Source organism: Euprymna scolopes, chromosome 15 (assembly GCF_053919585.1).
Source record: "Euprymna scolopes isolate OS-2025 chromosome 15, ASM5391958v1, whole genome shotgun sequence".
NCBI classification, from domain to species: Eukaryota; Metazoa; Mollusca; class Cephalopoda; order Sepiida; family Sepiolidae; genus Euprymna; species Euprymna scolopes.
This window is the reverse complement of record NC_136496.1, coordinates 42,011,639-42,028,195: the sequence shown is the minus strand read 5'-3', so window position 1 is coordinate 42,028,195 and position 16,557 is coordinate 42,011,639. Positions and strand designations below refer to the sequence as shown.

Sequence of the window (16,557 nt, the reverse complement as noted above, 5' to 3'; positions counted from 1 at the left end):
TGTATATGTATGTATATCTATGTGTATATGTAACTATTTATATGTGTATATATGTTTATGTGTATTTGTATGTATATATGTATATATATATTTGTGTGTGTATGTATGCATATGTATATGTATATATGCATATATATATGTATTTGTATAAATGCATATATATGTGTATGTACATGTAGGTAAATGTATGTGTATGTATGTTTATGTGCATATGTGTGCGTATTTGTATGTGTATATGTACGTATATATGTGTTTGTATTTATGTACGTATATATGTGTATATGTACGTATATATGTTTGTATTTGTATATGTATATGTCTGAGTCTTAGACTTCCACTGGTACCATGTAACCCAGTGCTAGCTGCCCCATGGTCGGATCGTCGGCGACTAAACCGGCTCCCCCGCCCGGGGTAACCTGAGTGAGGAGGGTGTGGGGACACCCAGCAGGACCAAAAACAAGAACTATCAAAGGTCGGCTGAGCTTCTTATGAGCCAACTGCCATCTCCTGCAGCCAGAGTCAGTACCAACGTATCCTTGTCTTTCCTTGGGTTCTACCGGCTCTGGTCAAGTTCCACTTGTGCCTCTTGGACAACGCACGAGTTTCTTCGCCCAGGCTCTTGCAACGAGTTAAAAAGTCTGGTCAAATTGATGTCGCGACCAGGCGCTTCGGATTCTCCGCAACGGTGGACTATCGCCCGCCTCAAACCAGGCAGCCCCTGGTCAGTAAGGTGCTACCCCGTCACGTCCGCCGCTTCGATGGGGTGGTCAGGCAATCACGGACGTAAATCATTCACCTGTTACAAATCACAATTCAAAGACTACTCTCCGACTCGGAAGTTGGAGCATTCATACACTGTGCCCGGGTTTCACGCATAACCCGGATCTCAACCTTCGTGCACAAGGTCTGCCTCGTAAGACCGCATTACTTGACCGTGAACTTGCCAAGCTGTCTGTCGACATTGTCACTCTACAGGAGACCAGATTAGCTGGAACTGGCTCCATCTCGGAAAAAAACTACACTTTCTTCTGGACTGGCAAAGCAGAAGAGGAACATCGCATCCATGGAGTAGGTTTTGCAGTGACAAACAAATTACTCAGAGAACATGTAGTCGACACTTCGGTCAGCATTTCAGAGAGAATTATGACACCGAAGATCAACTGCGTCGTTACACCAGTACACCTTATCAGCGTCTATGCGCCAACACTGCCTAGCGAAGATCATGTGAAAGATGAATTCTACGACTGTCTCAACGAAATACTGATCAGGATCCCAACCAGCGATCACCTCCTAGTACTCGGAGACTTCAACGCCAGAGTCGGTGCGAACCATACTACCTGGCCTGACATCATTGGTCACTTCGGTACTGGTAAAATAAATGAAAATGTTCAAAGAACTTTGGAGTTCTGTAGTCAACAGGGACTCTGTATTGCCAACACCTGGTTCAAACAGAAAATGTGTCATCGTGTCTCTTGGAGGCACCCTCGTTACAAACATTGGCACCAATTGGATCTTGTTTTGTGTAGAAAAAGAGAAATCGGTTCTGTCAAACGATCAAGAATCTACCACTCCGCCGATGGTGATAACGACCACTCTCTCGTGCTGATACAACTCAATCTTCCGAACAAGAAACCTGCACCACGTAAGCCAAGACCACGTCGTAGTGTCAACACGACTGCAATGAAGAACAACGACAGCATCAGTGCGTTTTGCACTGCGCTCGAAAATAAGCTGAGAGATTCTGCATCAGCGGAAGCAGTGGACCTGGATAAATTCTGGGAAATCCTGCAAACTGCGATGCATGACGCTGCAGTCACATCCTTTGGAACCAAGCGGCCGCCTTGCGAAGACTGGATGGCTGAGAATGCAGAAATCTTAGAACCTCTACTACTGTCAAAAAACGATGCTCTCAAGAACTATGTGAGCAGGCCGACACGCAGCACCCTGTACAAGCTGAAAGAGGCTCGCAGTCAATTCCAGAAAGCTGCTCGGCACTGTGCAAACAACTACTGGAACAACCTGTGCGACGAAATCCAGACTGCAGCTGACTGCGGTAAACTACGTGCGATGTACCGTAGACTCCGTGAGGCAACTGGACCGAGCGCAAAGATAGTTTTCCCTTTAAAATCTACTACAGGGGAGCTCATCACTGATCCTATGATGCAGCTTTAACGCTGGGTGGAGCGCTACTCTGTACTATATGGCGAACCACGCAACATCACAGTCACAGCTTTTAATTCCACTCCGAACTTCGACACCCTAGTCGAACTGGACAACATTCCGACCATGTTTGAACTCGAAGTAGCTCTCCAACACACGAATGTAGGGAAGGCCCCAGGTACCGACGAGATTCTAGCAGACCTGCTCGTGCGATAAGTTCCTGCTCCCGCACTTATACGACCTCCTCTTCACCAGTTGGCGCAACGGAAAATTTCCAACAGCTATGAAAGATGCTAAAATTGTCACTTTATTCAAGAAAGGAGACAAGGGAGATTGCAATAACTAGCGTGATATATCTTTACTCAGTGTCACCGGCAAAGTCTTTTCCAGAGTGTTTCTTCCAAGGCTCCAGCAGATTGCAAACCGCGTTTATCCAGAATCGCAATGCGGCCTCCGCAGCGGGCGCTCAACCACGAACATTATACTTTCAGTGCGTCAAATCCAGGAAAATTCAGAGAAGAAAGTAGACCTCTCCATATCGCATTTGTGGACCTCACGAAAGGTTTTGACATGGTCAGTAGAGATGGTCTGTTTGCCATTCTACAAAAGTTGGGCTGTCCACCAACTCTTCTTAGTTTGATAAGATCGCTCCATGATAACATGACAACCACAGTCTTTTTCGAGGGTGACGTGTCTGACTACTTCCCCGTGTGCAGTGATGTCAAGCAAGGTTGTGTGTTTGCTCCCACACTGTTTAGCATCTTCTCAGTTCTTCTGCACCACGCTTTTCGAAATCACGAGGACGAAGACAATGTGTTCCTGCATACTCGCTCTGATGGAAAACTTTTTAACTTGGCTCGCCTACGCGCCAAAACCAAGATTTGAAAAGTCCTAATACTTGAGCTGCTGTTTGCAGACGATGTTGCAGACGATGTTGCATTGGTCTCGCACTCCGCAAGTGGACTCCAGCGGCTGCTTGACAAATTGAGCGCTGCTTGTGCGGAGTTCGCACTGGTAATCAGTGTGAAGAAGACAGTTGTGATGCACCAGGATGGCGCATCACCAATCACCATCAATGGCCACGAACTAGAGACTGTCGAGAACTTTGCGTATCTTGGATCCAACATCAACAAGGGAGTATCCATTTAACAGGAGCTACAAAAGCGCATAGGTAGAGCAGCGTCTACTTTCAACCGACTACATGAAAGAGCATGGCTCAATATATACCTCACTTCTCGCACAAAATGCCGCATCTACGAATGCTGTGTTCTGAGTACCCTACTGTATGGAGCAGAGACTTGAACCACGTATGCTCGTCACGAGAAAAGACTGAACGTCTACCATCCTCGATGCTTGCGACATATCATGGGCATCAATTGGTGGGATAGAATCACCAACGAAGAAGTGCTAGGACGTGCCGGCAGCCGCTCCTTGTTCCAGACACTCAAGATACGACGATCGCGCTGGTTCGGACAACTGCGCAGAATGCCCGATGGCCGTTTCCCTAAGGATATCCTCTACAGCGAACTAGCAAATGGATCAAGAAGCCGTAGTCGCCCGGTGCTGCGCTTTAAAGACGTGGCTAAACGGGATCTAATCGCTCTTGGCATCGATGTGAATGTGTGAGAGGAGCTAGCCGAAGATAGACCAGCATGGAGGCGTGCCTTGAGTAAGGGTGGCGAAGGACTTGAGAACCTTTATTATTATTATTATTTGTATATGTGTGTATATGCGTATGCATATGTATGCATATGTGTATGTATGCATGTGTGTAAGTCTATGTATGTATATGTATGTGTATGTATGTGCACTATGCATGTGTGTATGTGTATATATGTATGTATGCGTGCATGTAAATATATGTATGTATACTAATGGCCGACTTCAGTGCCATATGTGCTTGAGCGTGTGAATTCGCCAGCATTCATTTTCGGGTTCCTGGACGGTCAGTGTCTGAGGGAGTGGCACTCGTCTGACAAGACGTTGCAATTATATATATATATATATATATATATGTACATAAGGGACAATAAAAGTAGAAAATGAAATCACAAGAACTGTATATTGGTATATATAGAATGATTCATATATTTAATAAGGGTATACATACATTTAGTTGGAGTATAAAGGGGAATCTTTATACCAATGTATTTCTAAGCCTAATGCTTCTTATCAGAAGAGTAGATTCTGTGAATATATAATGCGGATGTGACGTCTAGCGAGCGATTCATCAGGAACGAAATAAATAAATAAAGTTATTGATTGATATTGAACTATAAGATAACGGAGGTTTTCATACATAAAGTGTTATGTAAAAAGGTATATGGGGTGTCTATCATAGTTTTAAAAGAATGTGGGTAGTTTATGCGTTTAAGTATATATCTATATGTGTGTATATGCATGTGTATGTGTGTGTATACGTGTATATGTGTGTGTGTCTGTGTGGTTAAAGAAATATCTTTTCTTGGGAGTACAAAAAGAAATATAGTAAAAATACGAAAATTCCACAATAGCATACATACCGGTTAAATATATGGGATAAAATAAATGCAGAATAAAGAGTAAAAAGTACACATATGAATAACTAAGATGCATAAATCTATATTATCAATAGAAGAAAATGCTGACGGAAAAATAGACTAATAAGTAAACATCTCATCCGGTGATTTTTTTTTTTTTTTGAAATTCTGTAAAAAGCTGCGAAAATGTCTTGTAAAATAACAGTTCATAGAAACAAGGGACACCGTAGTGAAAAGACGCACGCGAACATTTGTAGCGTCCAACACATTTTCTAATAACCTTGTTCATTCACGTTAAGTATTTCACGTTTTGTTGTTACATGATAACAGGTATATTGGAAACTTACTTTTAAACAAAGGAGTCACCACTTATGAAAGCCCAGAGGCGACTCAAGGATAATGGTCAATGTGTGTACGGAAGTCGTTAGGAAAATATCGTGGTACTTGTAAGTAGTGAACATTTTTAAATTTGATTACTTAAGGGGATGGCTCATCCAAACTTGTTCTCGTTTGACTTGAAAACGACAATATTGTAGTCACCTGAAAAACAGGAAAACGGAACAGAGTTCAACGAGGGCGCAGTTCTAAGAAAGAAGCTTTATTCATGGAATCTATGTTTAGGTTTAGGCACATATAAAGAGTGGTAGAAATTACTGATAGTGGTTTCAGTTAGACGAGTGTTTTTCGTCAAAGTCAGGCAAGGGGGGACCATAGATTGAAGCTCAGATGAGCATTCCCATGAAAATAACGATAAAAAAGAGACAGGCTAACAACGTCACTTCTGTGAGAAAGAGGCTGCAGAGAAGAAAAAAGGGAATCCCCTACTAGGCCATGAAGTATATTTTGAACTCTGTCGAGATGCTTCTAGCAGCTTCTGCCAAGATGTAGCAACAGCAGTCCACCCTTGGATGTATTTGGCTCTTATACAGGTAGAGAATTGTATCAGCAATATTATATCAACTGAAACGGTATGATGTATGTGTTCAATCTCAGATAAGGAGTAAAATTCAGTCTCAGAAGCTTGTGAAAACATAGATCTTCCACAAGACGAGAGACATTTATTTCAATTCATGCTGAACGGGAGTCAGGTCGTTGATGATGTAAAGATAGAAGCTTGATTTTAGATGCATTAAAAGTAACCAGCCATCTCTTTTCCCATCGCACTACGTGCTCAAGAATCAGAGAGAACTTAGTCTTTTACAGCCTTTGAAGTGTTGCTATATATGGTAGTGTAAATGTCTACGAATGATCTTCAGATATTATTTAGGAGATCATTGAGGAAGATCAAGAAGAGTGTTAGGCCCAGGATGGATCCCTGAGGGATTTCAGCATTAATACTGTGAGCTTCTGATTTCTGCCCATCACCACTACTCTTATAAACCTATCAGAGACGAATGATTTAATAATTGAGAAGATATTTCCAGCTATACCATAGTTGGAGATCTTGTGAAGTAAACCTTTATGCCATACCCTATCAAAAGCCATTTAATATGACGAGAGCAATTTCTCTAGAAAGGAAGCTTCTGTCACGATATTGATAATCCTATGAGATATAACTGTTAGCACATCTGCTGTAAATCTAACAGAACGGAAACCATATTGCATGCCACCGGGGAGATTATTTTTACTTAGGTTGTTGAATACTTCTCTATTTAACACATATTTCAGCAACTTTCTCATGACGCACAGGAGACTGATTGGTCTATATTGAATCGGGACATGACCGATCACTTGAATTTATAAGTACAGTGCATACTTTTGAGTTTTAACAGGGTGTTGAGAAGCATTTCGCCTTGACTGTCATTTGGGCGGTCAGGTTTAGATTTTGGCCTGAGGCAGTTGCCTCTATAGCCGCACTGATGAGCTGTGAAACGGTGAAATAGTACTATATGTGGATGACTATAGTGCTCCCTGTCTTAGGTTGTGCATATTAGGAAGTGATATACAGACTACCATTAGCGTATTAAGCGACGATATTTGTGTAAACTAATCAAGCGGAGGTATTTGGACGATGTCAAAACATCGTTAATTCATTAACCACACATCATCAGCCGTATAGCGTAATGGTGAGAAGCCTTGACTGTCATTTGAACAATCTGGTTTCGATCCTGGCTTGAGGCAGTTCCCTCTCTAGCCGCACTGATAGGCTGTGAAATATATATATATATATATATATATATATATATATATGCACACACATATATTAAAGCGATTCGTTCCTATCTTATTCTTTTAATTATAAAACTGAAATCTGATGATCAAGTCCCAAATATGTCTACCATCTCCATCACCTCAAAACACTTAAAATCACAAGTATTCTGAGACACGTTAACCCTTTGCAACAATCAAAACATAAAGACTTAAAAACGTATAAAACCTTGAACACCAAAGCGAACAACAATCAGTAAATACAAATAAGGCATGGATATTTAACGAAAATTAATCTTTTGAATTTAGCTGAAGATCCAAGAAACCTAGCACAAAATGAACATTAGAATTCCAATCTCCAATATATTTTTCCATTAACGACATGAACTATGCACTTTGTTATGTGCCTAATTGTATTGCATATGAAGGAGGAATGATATACTCAAAATGGTTTGTGTCCAATATTTTTTCATATCTACTATATTTAATTAGCGGAAGTGAACGTTTTTGCAAATTCTATTATAATTAGTAAGGCATGCATATATTTATTGATATTTATATGTAAGAGATTCATTCTTAAAATGATAAACTAAATAAATGGGAAAAAGCTAGTTCGCACAATTTTCTTATTTCAATTCCATCTATGCCGAAAAGCTTCTGAAACAGCTCGCGATATCAACGTATCTTTTAATCCAGTAACCACTACTGAACGCACAGCACAATGGTGGTTTAAGACATTTTCTGGCAGCGACTGCAGTCTTGAAGATGATGAGCGTAGTGATCAGTCATCGGATGTAAACAACGATCAATGTCGAACCTTAGTCGAGCCCAATTCACGCAAATTATTCGAAGACTTACTTTTGAATCAGACGTAACGTATACGACGATTCCAACCACTTAAGAGAGATGTTATGACGTGTTATCTTCACCTCTTTTACGCAACAAGAACGACCTGTTTTTCGACCGGGTTGTGATTTACGATGAAAAATGGGTTCTTTTTGATAACCGGTGACGTACAGCCCAGTGGTTAGATACCGACGAAGCTTCACGACACTTCCCGAAGCCAGAGTTGCACTAAAAGAAGGTAATGCAGACTGTCTGATGGTCTGCTACCGGTTTCATCCATTACATTTGTTTTTAATGCGGGCGAAAGCATTACGGCGAAGAAGTGCTGTCAACAAATGGATAAAATGCATCAGAAACTTCGACAACAACACCCAGCATAAGTATACAGAAAAATGCCCAATTCTCCCTCACGACAATGCCCAACGGCACGTTGCTAAACCGACCCTGCCAAAATTGAATAAATTGGGCTACGAAATTCATCTGCTATACTCTTTAGACCTCTCCCCTGCCGACTACAGCTGCCTTTTCAAGCATCTCGACAACTTTCTGCATGAGAAATACTTAAAACACCTAAACGATATCAAAAACGTCTTCAGCGACTTCATCGGCAGCAGAACGCATGATTTTTACATTACTGGCATAAATAGACTTGTTTTGCATTTACAAAAGTGTGTTGATTCTGAGAATTCGATCAATAGGCTTTTATTTGAGCCAAAAGTTGTTTATCTGAATTTAAAAGTTAAACCCCGCAATTACTTTCTTGTCGATCTGATAATTATATTGCTACGGAAGCCATGCGATACACAAATATAGACGACTTTGAATAATGCATCTACTGTTATATGATATCTCGTGTAGGTTTTTCTTTTAAATTTGCTTAATACAAAAAAATGGGTTTCATGATTGGAACACCTATTCTGTGACACTGCTTACTTTATGGATATTCAATAAATTTTTACTTACTTTCCACCTTAACAATCACCTTTAAGATGACGACTTGTATTGGTGTTTGGTATACTGAAAACTAACATCGCATTTAAAATTTCCACAAATAAGTAATTTTCCGGAAATAAAGTAATAGAATTATTTTATGATATAACTGGTGATTATTGTTGTACTGCATGCGCGTACAACAATGGCTACCTACTATATCATAAAACAAGTGCATTGCTTAATATCCGGAAAATACTTATTTGCGGAAATTTTAAATACGATATTCGTTTTCAACATACCCGAACACTTATATAACAGTGATTGTTTAAATGGAAAGTAAAAATAACCGATGCTCCTATAGCTTTTTACAAATTTCTATCAATCCTAAAAATTACAGAATTATATCCTGAGTATTTGCAGTGTTATTAAGCTCACGGCAGGTTTTGTTTATACCGAGAGAGCCAGTAATTGAAAATTAAACTTCAAAAGAGTAGTCTTACAAAGAGAGCGAGAAGAAAGCGAGAGAGGATAAGAGAGGGCGAGTATTTTAACTTACCGAGAGATTGTTTAGGACTATTGATAAGATAGTCAGCTGACGATCCCAAGAATGAATGATTTAATATAAGTACTCTATCCTTGTTCGTGCAGTTCAGTTTGCTTTCAACCGGAATACGATGTATTGTTATGCTATAACCATCTTTTGTTTCTATTTTGTGATCTTCGCATTCATAACCTCTAGCTTTAGCAAGTTGACACTGAAAAATACGAAAGTCTATCGTCAAATAGCATAGAATATACTAGAATAAGAGCAGTAAAATGCATTTGGTGGATGTTTGTTTAAAGTTCATGTATTGCGTTATAATGGGCCAATCTTTTGATGATAGAACGAACAAAGTATTTCTGTCTTTGTTTATAAGGTCAACAGTTGATGTCGTATTCTTTTTTACACGTTGTAACTTGTTGCTGAGTTATAATGATGTCACTTTTGTATTTAGTGTATCAATCATCACATTGTTGATATACCAGTGGGAAATGTAATAAAAAGTGACAGCACTAAATTATTTGGCGTTAAAACCAACATGACAAGTTGCCGACTATAGTCGAGGGTGACCCAAAGATTCAATTTTCATTTACGTGCAGGCGAAGGCGCCACTTGGTTTCCACAATTAATTCTTCCTTATAATGTTGAGTGTTTTGCAAGGGGCCATAAAATACCATTTTAAAATCTTTTGTGCGATTCCACCTACAACGGAACCCCGGTCTCTCGACCCACTACAGAACATGACATTATTTTTTAAATTTGAATATTTAACATAGTGGTATGTCAAATATTCAAATAAAAACACGTGGAGCATGCATCGTACCCTGTAAGTGCACAGTGAACGAGGTATAAAAAATTAGTTCAGCATTTGCCCCCATCCCCCATTTAGCCTCAAAAGTCCCAAGGGAACATCAAATCCTGGTGAAAATGAACAAACGGTGCAGATTTAGGTCTTAACATATGTAAATTTGAGTTCTGCACCATGCAAAAAAAGAAATGACTAAGTCCATCATCCCCCAACATTTAGCCCCAAAAGTCCAAGACCTTAACATATTTAAATTTGAGTTCAGCACCATGCAAAACTGCTAAAATAGAAACGTACAAAAAGTTTTTGACAAATATGGTAAAATAGTCCCCAAAATGGAGTGTTTATATTAGCCCTAAAAGAGCCCCTGGGGTACACCAAAGAGTTACCGCGAAGTATAGACAAACAAAATTATATAGAAATCAGTTACTTACAATTTTTCAGAAAGTTTTATAAAAATCCAAGGCATCATTTTTTTTAATAAGCACAAAAGTGTCAATTTTAGCCATTTTAGCACGAGAGGCACCCCTAGGGGGGCTACCGAATTTTGCCCAGAAAATCCGTTCTGTTACTTTTTTTACTCATATCATGTTTAATGTTTGTTCAAAATTTCAAAAACTTCCAAGCCGAAGTTATTGAGAAAAGTGCGGACAGACGAACGAACAAACGGACGAACGTACAAGAGTGAATTTACAGGTTCACCCTCCTTTGGTCGGGGATCAAAAATAATGTCATGTTATTCATATTTGATATACATTCCAATATTACAAGTATAAATGGAAACTGATATTGTAACACATGATCGGTGTTTTTCGAAATTCAGGAGAAAAAAAAGAAGAAGGAATTTCTCAGATTATCTACTCAATATCTCTGGTGATTCCCTGTATGGAGACGTGTGTGAAGCTCCTTGTGAACCAATAATAATAATAATAATAATAATAATAATAATAATAATAATAATAATATGACCTTAAACTATATCTGATTGTGAGGCCTCAGCTTACGGGCTTTGGGGAGTGGTGAGCCACCCTTTAATTAACATTGTTCCCAGGTCCACTCTGATCCGGAGTGGTAGTACCTGTTAGGGTCCCAACTGTGAGTTAAATAGAAACTGACTAAGAAAAAAATATACTCTATTAAAAAATTCTTCTTCAAAATCACTGGATTCGGCATTAAATAACCTGAAAAGGGTTGATATGCCGTAAAACAAAAACAACCAAACCAACCAAAATTATTGTTGTTGCTGTTATTGTTGTTGTTATTGTTATTCAATTGGTGATGGGGTGTGTTATGAAACCTTGATGATGACGTGTTAGAGATTAGTGAAAACATTAAAATGTTAGTTACTTAGTAAAATATCTAACATTATAATAGAGTATAATTTTAAAATAAATGCATCAATTCGATCGTATGTCCATATAAACAAATGAGTTGCTTTATTTCATAATGTAACTCACGATTATGGATATAAAATATTGACTCTGTTATTTTTCAACTCATACTTAATCCGCAATAAAGACATCGGCAACAACAATCGGGCAAGACCATGTGTCGTGCTAGTATATAAAGAACACATGATGTAAATGCATATATAAGTATAAATTATGCAAACTACTTACGGCTTCCATTGTCATTTCAGGTTCGTCGATAACAAACCAGTTATACCCATGTACACCTTGATGATGTTTGCCAATATCGTCGAAGCCAGTATCAATGCTAGCTCCCTTTGTGCTACATAGACACAAAGCAAGCAAATGTAGCACACTACAAAACCAAACCACCGACGCCATTTCGAAAAAGATAGAAAAGAGTTTCCAGAAACACTTTTCAAGCGGCAAGATAAGAAATGCGCAATCGTCAAATGCTAGGAATTTTTATTGCTTTTTGTTTTATATATAAAGCGGAGATTCGTGGGAAGAAACCCACCTGACTTATCGACGATTTTCCTTTTTCTTGATAAGACCTTATTATTAATGTTTCTCTTTTAAAAAGGCAAACGATGACAACAGGTTATATCTATATATATATATATATATATATGTATATATATATATATATATATATATATATATATACACTAGAAAATGTACCCGATGTTGTCAGGTATTAAACGAAACGTTAAATTCTTTAAAAAAATGAAGTAAATAAAAAACGGAAAGAAACCGTGCATGCGAGTACTATGCTTTTTCTAAAGAGTTCACTTCTTGTAAAAAATACTCGAGCTATGATTGAAACCAAAACCTAAAGCCAGTCAAGTACGATAACCATTATACAAACTTGCGGCGTTCTTTAAAAAGTCTTTTTAAAACTGGATAAACAGTTGACAAACAGATAAAAATCCAATGACCCCAGGAACCAAATTTTCATTTTTTTTTTTACCTAATATACAGCCCTTTTTCCACTAACTGATTAAAACGTTTTCCACATGTCTTAATTCAGTATATACCAAATTTTAAGTTTGTAGATCAACATTTCGTTGAGTACATAAGTTGAGAAATGTCCTCGCACGTACATATTCTCACACACTCACGCACGCACACACACAGAGTTATATATATATATATATATATATATATATATATATATATATATATATATATATGAATATAAATGTAATTCTTAGTTCGTTAAAAGCGAATAAAACCATATTTCTACGTTACCAATTTAATTGAAATTTTCAGAAATTCTATTTTTAAAGTCAAGGAATGTTTGCATATTATTAAAATAATTTAACATTGCGAATTATAAAAAATATTAAATTAAATAAAAAATATTTTTCGTAACTGCGAGATTATCGCAATTTTATTTCCGGTAGAAATTAGCCTTTCACTTATTGAGATAAGTATTATTTGTATTAATTTTTATGATACTCATGCAGAGAGTGATCCGTGCTGAAATAATGTTATTATTTAAAAAGTCATTCTTAACATGGGGAGGGGAGGATGTTTTGTACCTATTCTGTACTTTAACCTTACAATTGAATAAAAAAAACATATCGTAAAACTTTAATTACACGTGGAAATATGATTTAAAAAATAGTGCGGATCGCTCTCTGCATTAGCACCATTTTTATTTATTGCGGACTATTATTCTCATCTTTATTAGTCGTTGTTTTACGACTTTTCGGCCAACTGTTCCTCTGGTCTTCATGAAAAGAAGTAAGTACGTGAGAAATTATTTTTCCTTTTATAAATGTTCAGTAACTTTTTCCTTTTATTATTCTTAAAGAGTAAAACTTTTCTTATTCATGAAAAGAGTTAAGCCTACGTAAATAAATAAATGTTTGTACACGTGACAAATTATCAATAAATGGTTTAGTTACTTTTTTTTAAAAAAATTATTTATGAAAAGAGTATACATGCTTAATTTCTATACTTATAGATTTTTGGATTTTTTTTCACTGGATTATTATTGATTGGACACTAATTGAACAAATTATTAAAAAAAAATTAAAAAGAAATCATTATTTCGACATTTGAAAGTGGTGCTCACTTTTTAGTAACAACGTTCTGATAAATCAGTCACCCATTTTGTAAGCAATAAAAACGCGGTATATCAAAACCATAGATAGTAAAAATAATATGAGCCTCTACCGCATTTGCAAGTCAGAAATATAGATTGAACATGACTTTTTTTAATTGTTTTTATGAAAATAAAGTTTCGAGTTAAAAAAAAATAATTTTTTTTTACTTATTTAGTTAAAAGTCAGTTTGTGGGTGTTTTTTTTAAAAATTGTTTTATGAAAGGTGAGTTTTTTGTTTTTTTTCAAAACTTTTGTTGTTTTTTAAATTGTTTTTTTAAAGTATTATAAATTTCACTAACATGCTGGAGAAATGTTTAATAATTTGGTATTTTTTTAGATTAGGTCCACCTCCACAATTTTCCTTTCAATGACGACATTTATAGGTTTCCGAGTATGCTGAACACGCAAATCGCATTGAAATTTTGCGGAAATAAATTGTTGTATTATGCATTGTATTCTTCGGCGGCCATCTTTTTACGTGCACACGCGCCATAAACAAATACACACACGTAAAAAAGATGGCCACCAAAGATTACAATGCATAATACAACTTTTTATATCTTGATAACTACTTATTTCTGCAAAATTTCAATGCGATTTTCGTATTCAGCATAGTCGAAAACCATTTCAAGTCGTCATTTAAAAGAAAATTGAGGAGGTCGACCTAATCTAAAAATTTACCAATAATTTTTCATCCCGTACGCCTCCCGATACATTGCTTCATCAACATGCGACCATTTTATATCTCCCGAAGACACTTCCGTATTTAGAAAAAAAAATGAGTGAACGATTTACCAGAACGTGATAACTAAAAAGTGAGTACCCCTTTCAAATGTTGAAATGATTTTTTTTTTAAATTTTTTGTCATAATCTGGTTAGTGTTCAATCAATAATAATCCAGTGAAAAAATTTCAAAAAACCTATCAGTATAAATAATTCTGCGGGTCGCCATGGAAGTCAACGCCCAAGGAGTACCAAAATAGTTTTCATGATCTGAAGCATTTTTTTTTCAAAAAGTGGGTGATCACTTTTCCATGTAAATTCAACTTAAAATGAGCACCCACTTTCTGGCCACCTGAGGAAGGGGCATTTATTTTCATGTTTATTGGCTTAAAGGTTTTTTGACAAGGCAGTTTGGTACGCGAATGCATATTTAACAGTTTTCGTTTATGCTTACGCATAGCATAAACAAAGGCTACGTCTGTGAAATGGAAAATAGTCCCAGAGTTCAGGGGGTAATACCATGCAAAAGAAATCAAACAAAAAACTTTTTAGCCAAGAAACACACAGAAAAAAAAAATAGCATCCATTTTTTTTCTATCGAATTCATTTGCTGTTTTTATTGAAAACGATTTCCCCCGGATTTTTGATATAATTTTCCATTAAGGGCCATGCGTCTCACGTTTGTAAATAACAAATTTTTTTTTTGTAGATTTTGGTGTGCGAAAAACGAATCTGCAAACCGTTTCCGTCGCAAAAAAATAGTTTTTATGATATGAAGAAATTACTTTTTCGAAAAAGTGGCGATCACTTTTCCATGTAAAGTTAACTTTAAATGAGCACCCACTTTCTAGCCACCTGAGAGAGGGGGGGATTTTTCCCATGTTTATTGGCTAAACAGCTTTCGTTTATGCTCACGCATAGCGTAAACGAAGGCTACGGCTGTTAAATGGACAATAGTCCCACAGTTCAGGGGTTATTACCATGCAAAAGAAATCAAACAAAAAACTTTTTAGCCAAGAAACACAGAAAAATGTCCCTTTCTCAGGTGGCCAGAAAGTAGATGCTCATTCCAAGTTAAATTTACATTGAGAAGTGATCACCCTTTCGAAAAAGTAATTTCATGAATATCATGAAAACTTTCTTTTTGCTATGGAAACGGTTTGCAGATTCGTTTTTAGCACACCGAAATTTACAATAAAATATTTCGTTATATATGAACGTGAAACGGCCCTTAAAGTAAAATAATACCGGATTTTTTGGAGCAGATTTCCCGTTTAGTTGTACAAATATCCTCAAACCAGATAATCACTAAAAGGGACTTTTAAAAGTCGTCACCTGTATCGAGCAAAAGTTTAAAACCACCGATTATATGCCAGCCTACGTCATGGTAACATATATTGAGTGAGTTCCTAACAGTATTTTGTATAGTTTTTAAGTTTAAACTCATTTTCCCTAAATTTCCCCAAACTTAACGTGTTCGATACAGTCTGCAACCATTTGTATTTTTCAGATATACCGATAAACATTGAATGTTTTTGAACCGATTATACATTACATAAACACACTAAAATCTTATCCAGTTAGGTAGAACATTTACTTTTCTTGTCTTTGATAACATTTATTTGTTATATATTTATTTTTTGACAACTTATTTGTATCTGTGTTTAGTAATACAAACCCTTTTCATTTAATGTAACGTTTAGTCGGCTCGAAAAACAGTGTTTATCGGGGTATTTGAAAGCTACAAATGGTGGTGGACACTGTTGATTACTTTAAGTTAGAGAAAGTGAGTTAAAACTAAAAAAACTATACAAAATACTGTCAGAAACCCACCGATTATGCCAGCCTATGTCATGGTAACATATATTTGTGGGGTTTCAGACACTGTTTTGTATAGTTTTTAGTTTTCAACTTACTTTCCCAAACTTAACGTATTCAACAGAGTCCCCGACTATTTCTGATTTTTGAGACAATTAAACATTTTACATTACATAAAAACACTAAACAACTATCCAATTAGGTAGAAACGTAACTTACCTTTGCTTTCATTTATTTGTTTTTGGACATCTTTTTCGAATCTGTGTATAGTAACTCCACTCCCCCCCACCCACCGTCAACCAAATATTAATTACTAACTCACATTTTTGTAAAACAACAACAAAAAAAAACATTTAGCGTTTCAACATTTTTGCTACGTTCGGCTTCATTCACTGATTGTTGGTCAAGTCCAAACCATGAACGATTGACAGAAACTCCCGAGGATCCAGATCAAATTCTGCAAGAGTACTATTTCTTTTTCACTTTTTGCAGTGGATTGTTGTACTAATATAAGAAACATGCATTTTCTCTTTTTATTAAA

General features: G+C 36.8%; 1 protein-coding gene across 3 annotated transcripts in view; it reads right to left on the bottom strand.

Moving 5' to 3' along the window:
* The window catches only part of LOC145293790 (gastric triacylglycerol lipase-like), a 423,146-nt gene that overhangs the window by 60,643 nt on the left and 345,946 nt on the right, over window positions 1–16,557 (bottom strand). The window contains exons 1-2 of one of the 3 annotated variants that reach the window (XM_080140344.1): window positions 11,572–11,799; window positions 9,163–9,361 (exon numbers count right to left, since the gene is read on the bottom strand). The exons of 1 other annotated variant lie outside the window; for it this stretch is intronic. In XM_080140344.1, coding sequence (XP_079996470.1) covers window positions 9,163–9,361; window positions 11,572–11,742 — 370 coding nt within the window. In that variant the 5' untranslated portion in view covers window positions 11,743–11,799. Of the gene's footprint in view, window positions 1–9,162; window positions 9,362–11,571; window positions 11,800–16,557 lie in introns of those variants that run through there. One more of the 3 variants, XM_080140342.1, reaches the window with a different exon arrangement.